This window comes from Gossypium hirsutum, chromosome A10 (assembly GCF_007990345.1).
Source record: "Gossypium hirsutum isolate 1008001.06 chromosome A10, Gossypium_hirsutum_v2.1, whole genome shotgun sequence".
In the NCBI taxonomy this organism is placed as follows: Eukaryota; Viridiplantae; Streptophyta; class Magnoliopsida; order Malvales; family Malvaceae; genus Gossypium; species Gossypium hirsutum.
The window spans coordinates 47,025,204-47,046,150 of NC_053433.1; the positions used below are offsets into that span (position 1 = coordinate 47,025,204).

At 38.9% G+C, this 20,947-nt stretch overlaps 1 protein-coding gene across 1 annotated transcript; it reads right to left on the reverse strand.

The window, feature by feature from the left end:
* Positions 1-8,521: 8,521 nt before the first annotated feature.
* Positions 8,522-10,443, reverse strand: LOC121207992 (uncharacterized). Its single transcript, XM_041078530.1, has 4 exons — positions 10,238-10,443; positions 9,850-10,043; positions 8,838-8,974; positions 8,522-8,707 (listed from the first exon to the last, which is right to left on the reverse strand). Exons 1-4 carry the CDS (start codon positions 10,441-10,443, stop codon positions 8,522-8,524), a joined length of 723 nt encoding a protein of 240 aa, XP_040934464.1.
* Positions 10,444-20,947: the final 10,504 nt, after the last annotated feature.

Consider the following 20,947-nt stretch of genomic DNA (forward strand, 5'->3'; position numbering starts at 1 on the left):
CGTTTGTGTGCTCGATTAATAAAAAGGACTTAATCATGTAAAATGCAAAAGTTGGCTACTAATTGTTTAAGTGCCAAATTGCTATGTTCTTTTTATTGTGGGGTCCTTATGTTGCAATTTGATCATTGAAATTATGCATGGACGGTAATGGGCTTATATTATAAGTTTTATCATTAAAATCATTAAGGTTAGTTTTGTAAATTAAGAAATAATATGTAATAAAATAAATAAAAACAAGAAAATGGTCATGCATGCTCATCTTTATTTGTCAAAACTTGAAGAACAAAGAAGCCATTTTTGTTGTTTTAGGTTAGGCACTTTGAAGCTTTAAATTAGGTATGTTATTTGCTCGGTTTTTGATAACTTTTATGTTTTTGAGATCGTTGCTTTGAATACTAGCTGGCCCATGCTTGAATTTTTGAATTGGTTGTGTATTTTCTGATTTGCCATTGGTGAGAGCTTGTTTTTTTTTTTTGGTTTGATGATGAAAAATAAATATATGTTGATGGACCATCATGTCTAATTAATGATTTTTAGTAAAAATGTGTATTAAGAATTAAATTGAGAAATTTGTAAATTGAAGGGTCAAAATGTGAAATAAATGTAAGAAATGGGCTGCTAGGGACTTTAAAGAAATTTGGCTATGCATGGGTGTGGTGAAATTTTGTATATTTTCTGTTTTGTGAAATAAGGACTAAATTGTGAAAAATGTGAAATGTTAGGGGCTAAAGTGCAATTTGCCCATTTATGTGTTTTAGGATGAATTTGAATGAATATGTTATTAAACAAGTCAAATTTGAATTGAATTAGATTAAGAAAAGAAGAAATCGGATTGGATCAGGGAAAAGTCAACAATTGTCGAATAGCCGTCCGGTTCGTTCGAGTTCATTTGAGGTAAGTTCATAAGTAAATAAATGTTGTTAAATTCGATTGTATATATATTATATGTGGGAAATTGAATTATAATAAATAAATGTGTATATGCTGAATTGAATTAAGCATTGAAGAATTAGTAACAAGCTTGAATCAAAGAATTATGACGTCCGAAAGCCCCGTACGAACCATAGGAATTGTAACACCCCAAACCCGGCCCGGACGTTATGGCTGAATCTGGCACGTCACATTGAAGTATTTTATTGAAAACCTTGTTTTCATTGAAAACCCTTCCTTAAAATGAGAAAACTTATAAAAACTCCTTTCAATCGTGAAAGCTTGTTTAAAACATATGATTTAGGAAAACCTGTCATTTTAATAAAATTTAGTTGCGGAAACATAGAAAAACAAACTATGATTTAGGGAACCCATGTTCAACTTCTCATGATTACAACGCATAAAAATAATAATCCACATAATCACAAAAGGGAAGGCCTTATTACAATCCAGTCTGAAATTACTTAATAAACTAGAAACTTTATGCTTTTAAAAAAAAACAAGTTAGAGTCATCTTGGTAGCTGGCCACCTTAGAGTCCCTCCATCCGTCGAACCTCCTACTGAGCATCACCTAAGAAAAATAAAAGAGGGAGAGGGGGTGAGTTTTCGAAAACTCAGTGTGTACGACCCTCGACGAGTAATAAGCATTCATCAATCCATAAAATCATACATGGAATGCAATGCAGTGCAACCCACCTCAATAATCCAACCGGTACACATCAACTCCGTCCCCTGATACACATCATGTGGGAATATAAATATCCATCCGATACACATCAATGGTAGCCCGATTGCGGAACTACCTTTATTATAGCGAGCTGCCAATCACATATTGGGCTTAAAAGCCGTCGGTGGACCCACGATTGTCAAGCAACCAAGCGATCCTCATATACTTCCTCCGTTCCATAATTCCCAACCCATATACAACCTAAACAGAATATCATATATCGTATGTATGCAGCAGATCTACATGTAACATCCATGAATCCTACATTCAATACTCAGGGATATTTTAGTCATTTTCGCTCTTAGGGGCATTTCGATAATTTTCTTTTATTAGGTTTATTACTTACCTTGGCCCGTTAACAAGTCCTCATTGGCTAAAGTGAACAGATACTATGCACCAAGTAGGATTCCAGAGAAGAGGAGGTGAGTCATTAAGACCGCTTAAGTACCAAGCTCTCCCTAGATCCAATCCTAGACATGCATATACCCATTACCACACCTTAACCTTATGACTCGTCCACGGTCGCAATTAATTAATTAAGTTTTATGTCAATTAAATAGTTATCAGATACTAGCCCAAAACCCGTTACAGAGCCCAAACAAGTCTTCATACATGCACATGGCCCACTAGGCCTAATCTCATTCATATGGCCCATTAGGCCCAAATCACATTCGTATGGCCCATTAGGCCCAAATCACATTCATACGGCCCATTAGGCCCAAATCACATTCATATACATGCTTTCATATAATTTCCATCACTTAACATCAAGTTGCCGATTTTGCCTATTACGGGCCCAACAGCCCATCGAGCCCACTTAGCCCATCCTGGCCCGATTGGCCAAAACACAGTCCAAGTTCATGGAATTGACCATGGGGCCCCAGATAACCTATTGGTTTCCCGCTTACGAGTGTTCGCGCACTCGTAAGACTACCGTAGCCAAACTTTCGTCTTTTTGACATTTTGGCTTTTGCCGATCTACTGTGTGTGTGCAGTGTATGTACACACCTGGTAATAAAGCGTGCTACGATCCCCCTTACCACGAACCTACAATCGATATCATTCAATGATTACTCACATATACTTATCAAGTACTTTACCACAAGCCGAAGTCTCACCTTAACCTTACCTGAAACGCCAAGTGTTAATACCTTGATCACAAATCACGAGTGCTACCCAGATCTGCATTAACGTTTATCGTTAAAAACATATTGGGTGACTTGTATCTAGCATATGCCACCCTTTTCTACTAAAGCCTATTCGACCAGCCTTTACCGAAGTGAAAAACACTTACCAAAGTTTCAACACCTAAGGAGCAAATCGGAAGAGATCCAAAAGACTGGGATTCGATACTAATCCTACCGAAATTTGTAACACCCCAAACCCAGCTTGGACGTTATCGCTGAATTCGGCGAAAACCATGCTTTCATTGAAAACCCTTCTTAAAATAAAAGAAAATCTTAAAAATAAACTCCTTTCAATCACTTGTTTGAAACATAAGATCTGATGAAAACATGTCACTTAAAAATTTAGTTACAGAAACGTAGAAAAGACATACTATAGTTTAAGGAACCACGTTCAACTTCTTATAATTACATCACACAGAAATAATAATCCAAATAATAAAAAAATAGAAGCCCTATTGCAATCTGATTTGAATAGTACTTAATAAAATAGAAACTTATATGCTTTTTTAAAAAAAAACACGTCCAAATTATCTTGCTGCTGCCCACCCAGAGTCCCTTCTAACATCGAACCTTCTACTGAGCATCACCTGAAAATAAAATAAAAGAGGGGGTGAGTTTTCAAAAACTCAATGTGTACAACCTTCGACAAAAAGCAAGCATTCAAAAATCATTACACATCAAACATGCAATGCAATCCCATCCCAATAATCCATCCACTACACACCAGCTTCGTCCCCATTCACACCATGTGGGGATATAAATATCGACCCACCCAACTGACATATCAACGGTAGCCAAGTTGCGGAACTACCTTCATTTACTTATTGGGTGTTAAAAGCCATCAGTGGATTCACGATTGTCCAGCAACCATGCAATCCTCATGTACTTCCTCCGTTCCATAATTCCCAATCCATATGCAACCTAAGCAGAATATCTTATGTATGCATGTCACATCCATAAAACTTACATTTAACACCTAGGGGTATTTTGGTCATTTTCGCCCTGAAGGGCATTTCGGTAATTTTCCCTTTATTACGATTTTCGCTTACCTTGGCCCACTAACAAATCCCGTGAGCAAAAATGAATGAATACTATGCACTAGGTTGGATTCTAAAGAAGAGAAGGTGAGTCATTAAGACCGCTTAAGTACCAAGCTCTCCCTAGATCCAATCCTAGACATGCATATACCCGTTCCCACCCCTTAACCCTATGACTTGTCCACGGTCATAATATATTAGTAAATTTTTATGTAGTTATCATATACTAGGCCCAAATCCCCTACATACATGCATATGGCCCATCAGGCCCAATTCATATTCATATGGCCCATTAGGCCCGAATCACCTTTATATGGCCTGTTAGGCCTAAATCACCTTATATTCATGCTTACACACAAATTTTCTATCACATAGTATCAATTATCAAATTTTTCCTATTATGGGCCCAACAGCCCATCGGACCCATTAAGCCTATTCGGGCCGGTTGCCAGATCACAGCCCAAGTCCATAGAATCGCCCATGGGCCTCAGACAACCTATCGGTTTCCTCCTCACGAGTGTTCGCGCACTCGTTAGACTACCGCAGCCAAACTTTCAGATTTTCGTCATTTTGGCTTTTCGACATTTTGGCTTTTTGATGCCATTTTTCCCTATCTTTATTTAAAAGCCCAACTACTTGCCAACAACGTCCTTTTAATAATTAAACTATAATTTCATTTACCCCTATGTTCAAACTCAAACCTTAATTAAGACCTACTATAATTATCACATGGCTAGGAACATAAAACACAATTTTTATCAAAACCGAAAATAAAGAAAGTTCAAGATTTCAGGATTTTTGGGGCGTTACAACTCTACCCCCTAAAAGAAATTTTGTCCTCGAAGTTTCCAACTACTAACACAGACTACCACACCATACTTCCACTGCGCACTCTAATTCCAACTTAGGTAAATAGCACACTATGGGTAAGTACATACCATTATTCGCCTCTGGAGCGTCTCCATCCTCTTGATGATGTGCTGCATAGACCAAACTGGCTGCCTCGCCTCAACATGACCTGCACCTCTGCCTGGTGCTCCACGAACCAAACCGTTTCCACCCCTGGCCTGATCATGGCCTCTCGGCGGTAGCTGACCACCCTTTGGTGGCTGTAAACCACCTCGGTCCACGACTGGCACCTGAGCTGTCATTCTAAGGAAATTACTGATCCTATTCTTCATAGATCCACAAGCTAGACAAGCTCCCGTCCTCTTCCAACACTCGCCTACATGACCTTTCCCACAATCAGCACAAAGTGGCACCCCTGGATTAACAGTAGAGGGCCCTACTATATTTGGCCCATTAACTCTGGCCCTAGCCCTAGGCATTCGCCCAACACCAGGAGTCTCAGCCTCCCTTTTACTCTTACCCTTTCTTTTTCTCGATTTAGGCACTCCGTGTGTTTCACCTCCTCTGCTATCTTTGCTTTCTCCACCAACTCTTAGAAAACTCACTCCCTTTGTGGAGCTATCAAAACCCTGAGGCTATCTCTTAGTCCATCCCCAAACCTAATGCAACGCTCATAGTTTGTTGCCACCATAACTCTTGCATACCTACTAAGGCGTAGAAAGTCCGCCTCATACTCCAGCACCAATTTGTTTCCCTGGGTCAAGTTCAGAACTCCTTCCTTCTAGCATCTACATAACTTGCTTCTACATACTTCCCTTGGAATACAGCCTTGAAAAACTCCCAAGTGACCTGCTCCGGTTGGATGCCCTCTTTCACAGTCAACCACTACTGGTAGGCTTCTAAAGTTTGGATTTGAAACGTGCGATTTTCTTGAAAACGTTAATTATTTTGAAAACCCATTATCCCATTCTAGCAGCTTGAGATAATAAAACGAAAACCTAATTAGGAAAATTGAAACTCTTAAATGGCCTTATTACAAAAATAAAAACCCACACTAAAATTTTGAAATAATTAAAATCAAATCCAAAAAATAGTATTCATGTGGCCACCTCTGAGTCCCTCGCAGCTCCAAATCGTCTATGGTTGGGGATTACTTGTACAGTTAAAAGGAAGGGTGAGTTTGTGAAAACTCAGTGTGTAATCCCCTAATAGACAAAAGAAATCAGAATATGCAAAACAGTCTAGGCCGTAGCCATATTCAGTAACAGAGCAGTCTAGGCTTTAGCCCTATACAGTAGCAGAATGGGCCCAAGCCTAAAATAGAATCAATACAGAGCAAATAAGTATCCCAACCAAATAATACTATCACACCACCCGTACCAGCCAACACACCAATAACGCAGCGAAACTGCTAATAACAGAAAACGTGGCGGAGCCACTAGAATCAGAATACGTGGCAAAACCACTAGTACAGAACTTCCTCCAAATCAGATCCCAACCCCATACAGTATGTCATGTCATAAATATTACGCATATGCAAAGTCATACTCAGTACAATCAATATGTAATTCATAAATACATCAGTCATACGAAGAATAAGGGCATAATCGTCATTTTACCATACAGGGGTATTACGGTCATTTTATCCTACAAGGGGTATTACGGTCATTTTACCTATTTTGGGGTTTCAACTCAGATAACAACCTCCTCGAAGGTCTACAGTCGCCTCGAGCGACACGGATAACCTAAATAATCATAAGGTGTAAATGGGCCCCAAGCCTACTACACAGCCCAAGTGGCCCCACACGCTCGTGTGGCCCATTTAGCCCAAATTCAGTCATGGTTATGTGACCTACATAGCCCAGTCTAATATTTATCACCTATTGTGGATTTAATCTATGTTGGGCCCACGAGCCCATTGGGCCTACACAGCCCATTTCGGCCGATGTGGCCCATAACAGCACAAGTTCACAGAACACTCGTGGTGCTCTTTACAGTCTATCGTCCATGATTTATGGTCTCGATTTACCCTATGAGCGATCGCACGCTCATGAGCCCTCAAATGCCAAAGTTTTGGCACTTCGTCCTTTTGGTTTTTCGGCTTTTACCATTTTACAGTAAAAAGGGGTGTGATTACGCACCTATATACGAACTTGAGCTATGATCCACGAGCTCCAAACCCTGATACAAATAAGATATACTATCACCAATCAATTTAACAACTAATCAAGCCCAAAACGCCAACCCTTACTCACCTTGATCGGCTAAAAATCGGTTTGTTTCCTTAGGTCACTAACTATAACTGTCCACATGTCCCTTACCGATTAACTGAATCACAAGTGCAATCCATCCATTGTTATTGACTATAGTAATGGTTAAACAGATAACGAAAGAACATGAAAACCCTTCTCCAAATAGAAAATACCATTTGATTCAACACTTACAGACAACGATATTGTCCAAGATTTGATAAAAGGAGGAGTCGGCTTACACCTCTTCACAAGCTTAAACCAAACGTAATAGAAATGTCAGAGACACCATGCACTGACGGTATCCCTATTCGAGCAATGAAAAAATAAGAAGGTGTTAACAGAATAAGACCTTATTGAAGGGAAAAGCAAGATGAGCGTCAGTATAGAGAAAAAGAGAAGAACCCGATACCGAAGAAACAATTACTAGTAATATTCGGCCAACAAAAACCCAACTGAGATAAAATGGAGAACAAAGTACTCAGTCAAGAGGAGAATCGACTAAACAAAGAAGAACAAAAATAAATTAAAGAAAGAAAGTTGGGGGATTCGGCTATGACAAAATTTGAAAGAAAATCAGGTAGAGTCCTAACACTATTCGACCAAAGCAAGAAAAGGTAGAAGAGACAACTCACAATTGAGTGATTTGGCAGAGATTGAAATAGAAAAGAAAGAGACTTGGACAAAAAACACAAGGCTTCGGTATTTTGACAATTAAAGGTTCCGGTACATTTGCTGAATAGTTGTAGAACAATAGAATCTCAATGAAAAGAAAAGGCACGAATGGTTACTTGCAATTTCGACACTAGAGAGAAAAGAGAGAAATGAAGATTAGGAACTCAGAAATTTAGAAATAAAGAAAATGACCAAAAATGAAAGAGAACCCACCTAGCCGAATTCATAGGTTTTTCCCTTTACTAAATCGACACTAAGTCAAAACTAAATAGGGACCCACAGACTCCCAAATTCGGCCAACTCCACCCCTTGTCACACTCCACGATTTTCTCCACCAAAATCTCCTCCATATCTATAACAACCGTCATCCAAACCCTTGATTCTCTCCCTTTGACCAAGTCCACAACCACCTCAGCAGAATTTCAATCCAACTCTACCTCTCTCACCTCATGGCAATAAAATAAATACACCTTGTATGCCATGGGATTCGAACCCAAGTTCTCCCAGTTACCAAGTCAGGCTACTTGCCACCAAGCCACAAGGCTTTTTGTGACACATTTTACCAACAAATATTTATAAGGCCAACAAGCTAAAGCCAAGGTTCATTTAAGGGGAAAAACTAAAATTTTTGCAAAAGCCCAGACCTGAACCCAGGCTTCTCAAAAACTTCCAAACACAACCAAATCACTTAGCCAATAAAGCAAACATGATAATTATGTCAGAGCTTGCAAAAACAAAGACCCTAAGTTTTTGGGGCGTTACAACTCTACCCCCTTAAAGAAATTTCAGCCTCAAAATTTACCTAATCAGAATAAGTGAGGGTATTTCTGTCGCATCGCCTCTTCAGGCTCTCACGTGGCTTCCTCTCAACTGTGATTACGCCAAAGCACCTTGACCAATGGAACAGATTTCCTTCTCATCCCTTTGACGTCACAATCCAGTATCTGCACCGGTTCTTCCTCGAAAGTCAAATCAGATGTAACCTCAATTTCCTCAACTGGCACAATATACGTGGGATCAGAGTGGTAATGCCTCAGCATGGAAAATCTTGTCTAAATCTGGAGGCAACACAAGCTGATAGGCAACTGGTCCCACCTGTTTCAAAACCTAAAAAGGCCTAATAAACCTAGGGCTAAGCTTGCCCTTTCGTCCAAATCTTAGGATTTTCTTCCATGGTGAGACCTTCAGAAAGACATAATCACCCACAGAGTACTTGATCTCTTTACACTTTAAGTCTGCATATGATTTCTGTCTACCAGTTGCTTCTTTTAACCTATTTCGGATTAACTTTACCTTTTCTTCAGTATCAGAAACTAACTCTGGCCCCAAAACTCACCACTCACCAAGTTCCGTTCAACAGGTAAGAGTACGACACCTACGACCATATAATGCCTCATATGGTGCCATCTGAATACTGGACTGATAACTGTTGTTGTAAGTGAACTCTGCCAACGACAAGTAGTCTTCCCAACTACCTCAAAAATCAATTACAGAGTACCTTAACATGTCCTCCAATATCTGAATCACCCCTCTGACTGACCGTCTGTCTGAGGATGGAACGCAGTACTGAAGTCCAACCTTGTACCCAAAGCCTCGTGTAACTTCTTCCAAAATCGAGATGTAAATCTAGGATCTTTGTCAGATATGATAGAAATTGGTACTCCATGCTGTCCCACAATCTCAGCCACATACAACTTGGCCAATTTTTGCAGTGAATAATCAGTGCGGACCAGTATAAAATGGGTAGATTTCGTCAGTCTGTCTATGATAACCGATACCTAATCCTTCTTAGTAGGTGGCAAGGGTAGCCCACTCACAAAATCCATGCTTACCCTTTCCCACTTCCAGAGTGGAATTTTAACTGGTTGTAATAACCTAGAAGGCAGCTAATGCTTTGCTTTAACCTACTGGCAAGTCAGATACTTACTTGCGTAATCGGTAACTACGCGTTTCATTCCAAGCCATCAATACAGCTCACAAAGATCACGGTATAAATTGTTTCCACTAGGATGCATAGCATGTGGACTACTATGTGCCTCTTGTAGTATAGACTGTCTCAAATCAGAATCCCTCGGTATACAAACTCTCCCACAGAAAGAAAATACTCCCTCAATATTCAGCCCAAAATCTGCAGTCTCACCATTCTCAACTTGTTGAAAGTGAGAAACTAGTGATTCATCTAACAACTATTTACTCTTAATTTGCTCAGTCCATGTCAGTTTTACTTGAAGATCAGGCAATAAACTACCATCATCAAACAGGATGAGATGAATAAACATCGCTATCAAATCAGATATAGCCCTCTGGCTTAGTGCATCAGCTACCACGTTAACCTTACCAGGGTGGTACTCAATCGAGCAATCATAATCCTTAAGCAGCTCTGTCCATCTTCATTGCATAAAATTCAACTCCTTCTAAGTAAGAGTGTATTTAAGGCTCTTATGATCTGTATAAATAATGCACTTTTCACCGTATAAATGGTGCCCCCAAATCTTTAACACGAACAGCACCGCAACCAACTCTAAGTCATGAGTAGGGTAATTCGCCTCGTGAGGCTTAAGCTGACATGATGTGTAACAAACACTTTACCCTCCTGCATCAGCACACAACCCAATCCGATGTCTGACGCATAACTGTAGACAGTAAACTCCTTCCTAGACTCCGGCTGTATTAAGACAGGGACCTCAGTCAGAACCTTTTTCAGTTTTTCAAAACTCTCTTGTTGCTTATCAGTCCAACTAAACGGTACTCCTTTTCGCCGTAACTTAGTCAGAGGTGCAGCAATCATAGAAAACCCCTCAACAAAGTGTCTATAATACCCAACCAGACCTAGAAAACTTCGAATCTCTAATACAGCCTTTGGTGGTTTCCAATCTAATACAACTTTGATCTTTCGAGGATCAACCCTAATCCCCTCAGCAGATACCACGTGACCCAAAAACGTCACTTCTCGCAGCCAGAATCACTTGCTGAAGTTTGCATATAGCTGATTCTCCCTCAAAATTTGTAAAATAGTTCGAAGATGCACATCATGATCCTCCTCTGTTCTCGAATACACCAGAATATCATATATAAAGACAACTACGAACTAGTCCAGATAGGGTTAGAACACTCGATTCATGAGGTCCATAAAGGCTGCTGTGCATTCGTAAGCCCAAATGGCATTACTAGGAACTTGTAGTGTCCATACTAAGTCCTAAATGTTGTCTTGTACACATCAGCCTCCTTAACCCTTGATGGCACCCAGAGTGGAGGTCGATCTTGGAGAAAACTGAAGCTCCTTTAAGTTGTTAAAAAAATCATCAATCCTTAGAAGGGGGTACTTGTTCTTGATCGTCAGCTTGTTTAACTGTCGGTATTCGATGCACATGCGCATAGTCCTATCCTTTTTCTTTTACGAACAACACCGATGCTCCCCACGGAGACACACTTGATCAAATAAACCCTCGGTCCAGAAGCTCTTAAACTTGAGCCTTTAATTCCACAAGCTCCTTCTGTGCCATCCTATACGGCGCGATGGACACCGGAGCTATTTTAGGTAGCAGTTCAATTCTGAATTCGACCTCACGGTTCAGAGGCAACCCAGAAAGCTCATCAGGAAATACATCCAGAAATTCCTTGACAGTTCTAACATCTCCCACCGAAGGACCTTCAGAATCTAAAATGCTCACATATGCTAGAAAAGCCTTGCAACCCTTGCGAACCAACTTTTTAGCCCTTAATGCTAAGATTACATTAGACAGATAATTCCTTCGCTCCCCTATCACCACTACCTCCTCATCCTCAGTAGTCTTCAACACCATTCGCTTAGCAGCGCAATCCAAACTCGCACGGTATTTCACTAGCCAGTCCATACCCAAGATAAGGTCAAATTCTTCAAATGGTAATTCCATCAAATCTGCTGGAAAGATTATACCTTGAACTTCTATGGGCACATCTCTAAACAATTTGTCCACCCTAACTGACTGTCCCACTGGACTTATCACAGTCATTTCACTAGTTGTATTCTCAAACTAGATACCCAACATCTCAGACACAGTGCATGCAACATACGAATACGTAGACCAAATATCAATTAAAGCAATGTATGGCATGTTATGAATTAAAAATGTACCAGCTATAATGACAGGGGCGTCACCGTCCTCTCGGTGATGAGCAGCATAAACAAGAGCTGGCTGCCTCGCCATAGTATTACCAGCACCTCTACTTGATGCTCCACGACCGCGTCCATTACCGTTTCCACCCTTGGCCTGACCATGGCCTCTCAGTGTCTGCTGACCACCTCTCACTAGCTGAACAAACCTTTGTTCTGCAGCTTGCATCTAAACAGGCCTCTGAGGACAATTCTTGACTTGATGATCCATGGACCCACATCTGAAGCATGCCCCGGTTCGTCTCTAACACTCACCCTAGTGAGACCTCCCACAATCCGCGCAAATCTGTGGTCTAACCATAGTAACAAAAACTGTTTGGACTGACCCCTCAAATCTGGCCTTCTTTACAGGCCTTCTAGAAGAACCCGAGGGCCTTGAATCCCTCTTAAATCTACCCTTATCTTTCTCGCGGTTCTGGCACTCAGAGCGCTTCACATCCTCAGCAATTTTTGCTTTCTCAACCAAGGTAGCAAAGTCCCACTCCCTCTACGGAGCTATCAACACACGCAACTCATCCCGGTGTCCATCCTCAAAATGCACATAGCGTTCATACTCAGTGCGACCATCCTACGGGCATATCAACACAGCTGCAGAAACTCTGCCTCGTACTCTGCCACAGTCTTGTTCCCTTGGGTCAGATTCAGAAATTCCTTCCTTCGGGCGTCCATATAGCTCACCCCAACGTATTTCCCTTGAAAGGCCACCTTAAGGGAGTCCCATGTCAAACGGTCGGCCTACGTACCATCTCTCATGGTAAGCCACCATTGGTAGGCCTCATCTCACAGTAAGGATAATGCTCTTTTTAATTTTTGCCCCACAGTGGAATCAAGGTCGTCCATTATCCACTTGGTGACCTCTAACTAATACTCTGCCACATTTGGGGCTACACGGGAAATACCTTTGAAAATTTTCGCTCCATTAGCTCGGAGTCACTCAGAAATTGACCCTCAACCCACTGATCCAGTACTCGCTCCAACAACCCTTTCTAGAACACAAAACATCGCTTGGGATAAAGCATCATCCCCTGCAGCTCGATCATGAGACCCCATCTCAGTTACTGGTGATGCTAGCGCCTCCCTAGCAGGCATGTGGCCCAACGCTGAAGACCCAGCCCTAGCGCTTCCTTGGCCTCTATCGTAACCTTGTGTACCCCTTCCGTAAGTACCTCTTATGCTCATATCGTTATAGCGTATTATCTATTTTAAGAGTCTTATCAATTAGTTCATAATTCCAGTAATTATTATCGGATATCTTATGATCAAGCAGTAGTTAAAGTTTTGTTTTCGTAGAGCAGAATCTCACTACAGTTTTCAGTCTTCTACAGTCTGAGTTAACTCAGACCTTAGGGTTTCCAATATAGTACCACTACTTATAGTATAACATTTCAGTCTATAACAGTAAACAATGTCAGAGAACTTACAGATTTGGCATTGGAGACTCGGTGTGCCACACCTCCAATGTCAACATTTTAAAACAATCCAAATTCTTTAAAATCATCTCTTTCAAAAACCAAGGTTTAGAAAAAATAATTTTGAAAACTCAATTTTGAGAAAATTTTTCAAAAACCCATTGCACAGCCGAGTTTTGCAACCTAGCTCTAATACCACTAAATGTAACACCCTGAATCGGCCTGAACATTACGGCTGAATCTGGCATGTCACATCGAAACTACGTTCAAATCTGGTCTTGTCGATAAAAGTTTATTTCTAAGTTTCAAGGCTCTTATTATTATTATTGTTGTTTCTTCAAGAAGTTTGCTTAAAAGTTGTCTTTGTTTTATCCAGTTATTTTAAAAAAAATACAGAAGTTTCTAAAGTTTGGATTCGAAACGTGTGGTTTTCTTGAAAATGTTAATTATTTTGAAAACCAGTTATCCTATTCTAGCAGCTTGAGATAATAAAATGAAAACCTAATTAGGAAAATTCAAACTCTTAAATGGCCTTATTACATAAATAAAAACCAAACTGAAATTTTGGAATAATTAAAATCAAATCCAAATAATAGTTTTCATGTGCCACCTCCAAGTCCCTCGTAGCTCCAAATCGTCTATGGTTGGGGATTACCTGTAAAGTTAAAAGGAAGGGTGAGTTTGTGAAAACTCAGTATGTAATCCCCTAACAGACAACAGAAATTAGAATACAAAACAGTCTGAGCCGTAGCCTTATTCCATAACAGAGTAGTCTGGGCTTTAGCCTTATATAGTAGCAGAATGAGCCCAAGCCCAAAACAAAATCAATAGAGAGCAAATAAGTATCCCAACCCAATCCAACCAGCACACCACCCATACCAGCCAACACACCATGTGGGGATTTGATCAACCCACCCAGCCAACACACCAGTAACGAAGTGAAGTTACTAATAACAGAAAATGTAGCGAGGCCACTAGAATCAAAATATGTGGCAAAACCACTAGTACAAAACTTCCTCCAAATCAGATCCCAACCCCATGCAGTATGTCATGTCATAAATATTACACGTATGCAAAGTCATACTCAGTACAATTATATATGTAAATCATAAATACATCAGTCATACGAAGCACAAGGGCATAATCGTCATTTTACCATATAGGGGTATTACGACCATTTTACCTTATAGAGGGTATTACGGTCATTTTATCCTACAGAGGGTATTCCTTTCATTTTACCTATTTTGGGGTTTCTGCTCAGATAACAACCTCTCATAAGGTCTACAGTCGCCTCGAGCAACAGGGTAACCTCAATAATCATAACGGTGTAAATGGGCCCTAAGCCCACTACTTGGCCCAAGTGGGCCCACACGCTCGTGTGGCCCATTTAGCCTAAATTTAGTCATGACTATGTGACCTACATAGTCGAGTCCAATATTTGTCACCTATCATGGATTTAATCTCAGTGGGGCCCACGACCCCATTGGGCCCACACTAACTATTTCGACCCAACGTGGCCCATAACAGCCCAAGTCCATGGAACACTCGTGGTGGCCTTTATAGTCTATTGCTGATGATTTGTGGGCTCAATTTACCCCACGAGCGATCGCACGCTCGTAAGGCCTCTAATGTTGAAATTTCCGCACTTCAACTTTTCGGCTTTTCAGCTTTTACCGTTTTACAGTAAAAATGGGGTGTGATTACACACCTGTATATGAACTTGAGCTAAGATCCACGAGCTCCAAACCCTGATACAAACAAGATATACTATCACCAATCGATTTAACAACTAATTAAGCCCAAAACGGCAACCTTACTCACCTTGATGAGCTAAAAATAGGTTTGTTTGCCTTAAGTCGCTAACTATAACTGTCCACACGTTCCTTGCCAATTAACTGAATCACAAGTGCAATCCATCCATTGTTATTGACTATAATAATGGTTAAAATGATAATGAAAGAACATGAAAACCCTTCTCCAAATAGAAAATACCATTCGGTTCAACACTTACAGACAGCGCAATTGTCCAAGATCTGATGAAAGGAGGAGTCGGCCTACACCTCTTCACAAGCTTAAACCAAACGTAATAGAAATAGCAGAGACACCATGCACCGAGGGTATCCCTATTTGAGCAACGACAAAACAAGAAGGTGTTAACGGAATAAGACCCTATTGATGGGAAAAGTAAGATGAGCTGACCAGTATAGAGAAAAAGAGAAGAACTCGATATCGAAGAAACACTTACTAGTAATATTCGGCGAACAAAAGTCTGACTGAGATAAAAAAGTGAACAAAGTACTCAGTCAAGAGCAGAATTGACTGAAGAAAGAAGAACAAAAATAAACTAAAGAAAGAAAGATGGGGGATTCGGCTATGACAAAATTTGAAAGAAAACCAGGTAGAGTCCTTACAATATTCGGCTAAAGCAAGAAAAGGTAGAAAAGACAACTCACAATTGAGTGATTCGGCAGGGATTGAAACAGAAAAGAAAGAGACTTGGGCAAAACAACACAAGGCTTCAATATTTTGACAATTAAAGGTTTTGGCACGTTTGCTGAATAGTTGCAGAACAATAGAATCTCAATGAAAAGAAAAGGCACGAATGGTTACTTGCAATTTCGACAATAGAGAGAAAAGAAGATTAGGAACTTAGAAATTCAGAAATAAAAAAAATGACCTAAAGTGAAAGAGAACCCACCTAGCCGAATTCCTAGGTTTTTCCTCTTACTAAATTGACACTAAGTCAAAACAGAATAGGCACTCATAGACTCCCAAATTCAGTCAACTCCACCCCTTGTCACACTCCACGATTTTCTTCACCAAAATCTCCTCCATATCCATAACCACCATCATCTAAACCCTTGATTATCTCCCTTTGAACAAGTCCACAACCACCTCAGTTGAATTTCAATCCAACTCTACCTTTCTCTCCTCATGGAAATAAAATAAATACACCTTGTATACCATGGGATCATGGGATTCGAACCCAAGTTCTCCTAGTTACCAAGTCATGTCACTTGCCACCAAGCCACAAGGCTTTTTGTGACACATTTTACCTAGAAATATTAATAAGGCCAACAAGCTAAAGGTAAGGTTCATTTAAGGGGAAAAACTAAAATTTTTGCAAAAACCTAGACTTGAACCCAGGCTTCTTAAACACTCCCAAACACACCCAAACCACTTAGCCAATAAAGCAAACATGAAAATTACGTCAAAGCTTGCAAAAACAAAGACCCCAAGCTTTTGGGGCATTACACACATTCTCGAGCATACTGACTCAGTCTTACAAATTCTCGCTCGTAACCTGTAACAGACGTACGACCCTGTTTAAGCTCAAAAAACTCTTTACATTTCTGGTCGATAAATATCTAATTGATGTATTTCTTTCAAAATTTAGCTTGAAAGAAATCCCAGGTAACTTGTTCTCTTGGAACCTTTGATATCAAAGTCTTCCACCAGTGATATGCCATATCTCTCAGAAGTGAAACAGCACATTTTATACATTCATACAGACTCAAAGACAATTCACCAAATACTCTTATCGTATTCTCTAACCAGAACTTGGCTCTCTCAGCATTATCACTAGAGGTAGCTTGGAACTTTTCGGCCCATATTTTCTAATTTTATCGACTGAAGGCTTATTCAACTGATTCGGATTAACTTGTGTCATAACAGGGACTTACAAAGGATTTACCGAGGTTGGGGGTTGTTGAACAACCGGATTAGTTCTAATGTACTGACTGAACCAATCATTCATCATCTGATAGAAGGCTTGTCTAGCCTCTCCATCAGGGCTACTCGTAGCCAGCCTAGAATCAGATGGCGCTGTCCCTTGCGCGGGAGCAGGCGCATTACTCTCGCCATCGTCAGCTACGGCTCATTCGGGATCCATTTGCTATATAAAAACACATTTTCATTGTCAAGATTCATCACACTATCGCAATTCATAAATATGGCATGTATAGCTAGCCTCACATACACTACATTAGTCCTAAAATCGACTAAATTGTAGCTCTGATACCAACCAAATGTAACACCCCTAACCCGTACCCGTCGCCGGACTAGGGTAAAAGGCGTTACCAGACATATCGAAACATTTAGCATTCATTTCACATCCATCATAGTATCAAAGGTCAAATATCAATATAGTGTCGCTTATTCAGATCATCGAGACTTAAACATGCTTTAGAAAGGGGTCGGGACTAGACTGAGCTCATATAGAAATTTTTTAAAATTAAACATTTTTCAAAGTTACTGAGGTCACACACCTGTGTGAATAGGCCGTATGCCTCACACGGCTTTAGACACGCCCGTGTGTTTAAGATGTGTCAAAACAAGGCATACATGCTAGCTTAACCACACGGCCACAAGACATGCCCGTGTGCCTTGGCCGTGGTCGAGACTGACTTGGGTCACACGGCTAGCCATACGGCCGTGTACCTTGGCCATGGTCAAGAATCGTATGGTACCCCAAGGGACACACGACCGTGCAACATGACCGTATGCCGCACACGGCTGAGGCACACGCCCGTGTGGACAAAATAGGCCAGTTGAAAAGCCAATTTTTCCACCCAATTTGGGTCAAACCTACAAACATCAAACCAAGCACATTTTCACTATAATTTCAGCAAATTTCAATACCAAAACATACATCATCCATGCCATATCATTATCAAACAACTTCATGCTTAATAATCATACCAAATTATGCCAAAACATAAAACATAATCATATCTAAACATTTGTTTCATAACCTGGTTTTTCATCATTCAAACACATGTTATAAACTCACCAATATTTCAAATTTCACATTCCAAAACTTACCAGAATTGACCATTTTATTTGATCACTCATAAACACATCACTTGAGCATAATGTGCATCACATATCATATACCAAATCAAACTATAAGTTCAACCACAAACTAGCCATATCACATGGCATAATATATACATTACAAAACATGTCCAAATACTCCTAGCCTATACATGCCATATTCTAATATTCACAGTGTCAAAAGGTACCAAAATAAGGTTCGATAGTGTGATGATGATCCTTGATGATCCCCAAGCTCCCGATAGCTACGATATCTATAAAACAATGCAAACACACACAAAGTAAGATTTCAAAAGCTTAGTAAGCCATATACAAATAAACTTAACAATATAAACATATAAGCATCAAAATATACATATAATCTTTAACCACATGCTATCACAGAACACATAGCTCAAATAAATTTCACATATTCTTCATTCGTTTGCATATAATGCATATTTTCTTATACTTTTGTCACATATAATAACTTAATCATAAAGATACATATACATACCTTTCAACATCAAATATGATATACAACTTCAAACATACTTGAATCGGTTACACATTTCATATTATCATTCATTTCTTGAAATTCCCATTGAACCGTTTGGAATCATAAGGATACGCGAATAGCTCAAAAAGCTCATACAATGCCGACGTCCCAGACGTGGTCTTACATGTAATCAAATATCGATGCCACTATCCTAGACAAGGTGTTACATGAAATCAAATACGATGCCAACGTCCCAGACGTGGTCTTACATATAAATACCAAATAGATGCCAATGTTCTAGATGTGGTCTTACAAGATATCACATAGAAGAAATCCTATGCCAAGGTTCATACTGGGCTTTTCAGACGTCGGAACTTTGTCAATACTTTCTTAGATGTCTAAAATTCAATGCGTAAAGCAATTCATCATTGTTCAATAACATATACGCATAAATAAACCATTTCAAAGACACTTATTTGTATATAGACTTACCTCATACGGATTCGAATAAACAGGACCGGCTACTCGACGACTTTTGACTTTCCTCGATCTAATTTTGTTTCCCTTTGTTCTTGATCTATATAAATTCAAATTTAACTCTTTTATTCACCAAATCATTCAAATCAGTCAACAAACACATATTTAGGGCATTTTCAAATTAGCTCTCACATTTTCATATTTTGACAATTTAGTCCCTATTTCACAAAATCACAAAATACACAAAATTTGCATATACCCATGTTAGGTCGAATTCTCATTTCATTCATATAAGCCCATATGTTTCATTTATTTCACATCTTAGTCCCTCAATTTACAAATTTCACAATTTAGTCTAAATTACTCAAATTCATCAAAAAATCAAATACAAAATATGTTAACCCAAAACATATCTTTCATTTACCAACAACTAACTTCACATAGCTTATAATTTCATCAATGGCTCAACTCAAAATCATCAACAAAATCAAAAATTGACACATGGGCTTGATAGTATACAAAGCAATGATTACAAAAATGTACAAATTATCAAAAACCGAATAAAATCCATACCTTAATCAAGAATATCAATAGCAGAATGCTAGAACCAACTTTTCTTCTTCTTTTTCTCTAATATTCGGTCATGGATGATAGAAAATAAGATCATTTTAGCTCTTCTTTTATTTAATACATCTTTTATGCTTAGTTTACTATTATGTCCTTAATGAAATAACATTAAAATTCCATTAACTTATGCATTTTTGTCCATTGATTTATCTAGTGGTTTATTAACCACATAAGGACTTCTCATTAAAATATACATAACAATTAAGCACTTTAACAAATAGCATGCAACTTTTACGATTTGCACTTTAACAATTAAGCACACAATTGATCGAATTTTCATACAAAAATTTCACACATGCTAATTCACATATAATAAACATGAAAAATATTATTAAAATATTTTTCTAACTTAGATTTGGGGTCCCGAAACCACTATTCGAACTAGGGTCTAAATCGGACTGTTACAAGTGAGATGCAGAAAATATTACCAAAAAAATAAAAAATCTTGAAAATTTCATGCAATTCTGATTATAGCAAGCATCAATTCACATACTTAGTATAACTATCCTCTAAAGTTAGTTTCTCTATTTATAACAAATTCTATTCTCTGCATATTAATAAAAATTTTCTAAGGAATTCATCTTGTCACATGATTTCTTTACTTGACAATCTCAATGGAGCAAACACTAGATTACCAGATATTGCATCATGCCACAATTTGAATGGAATTCACTTATAAAGCTAAGGCTTTTAACTAAAAAGATTGATGGAGCAAACAACTACCTCCTTATCTACATAGCCTAACACTACAGTGGAGTGTCCCTACCTTTTTTCTTTCAATCACTCTTATTTGGAAATGTTTTTCTAATCAATAATGTAATGGAGCAGACAATACATTATTGACCTACTCTACTGATCCCAAACATTGGAGTGTTCAATGTATTATACCATGATAAACATTATTTGTTACTGCCAACTTATTGAATTTAGGTTCAAGAAATCCTAAGTGTATTAAAAGAAACCTACTATAAGCTAATTGCACTTATAAGTAAAACATTATCCTCTTAAGGATCAATTTTGAAACAACTATCCTAAGCTAAACAGACCTAATTACTTGAACAATTTTTTGAATTTATCAAAGAGTTATTATCCTTATCGAATATCATAGACAAAAATATATTTAGCAAAGTCTGGAAATTATTTGGAAATTGTATGTCATGGAAAAATAAATGACAAAACAAGAAATATTAAAATACATATCTAATGCAACCTATATGCATAACACACCCCCAAAACTAAGGGATACATTGTCCTCAATGCATAAACAATTTAAAATTCCAAAATGCAAAAAAAAAACACATATATATATAAT

What these genes read in the sequence shown, in the direction of transcription:
- LOC121207992 (XM_041078530.1), bottom strand. Translation starts at nt 10,443, where the DNA reads ATGATTGCTGCACCTCTGACTAAGTTACGGCGAAAAGGAGTACCGTTT. An exon ending in CTGATGCAGGAGGGTAAAGT is followed by an intron (nt 10,044 to 10,237) that starts GTTTGTTACACA and finishes TATGCAATGAAG; the next exon opens with ATGGACAGAGCTGCTTAAGG. An exon ending in ATGGACTGAGCAAATTAAGA is followed by an intron (nt 8,975 to 9,849) that starts GTAAATAGTTGT and finishes TTTTGGGGCCAG; the next exon opens with AGTTAGTTTCTGATACTGAA.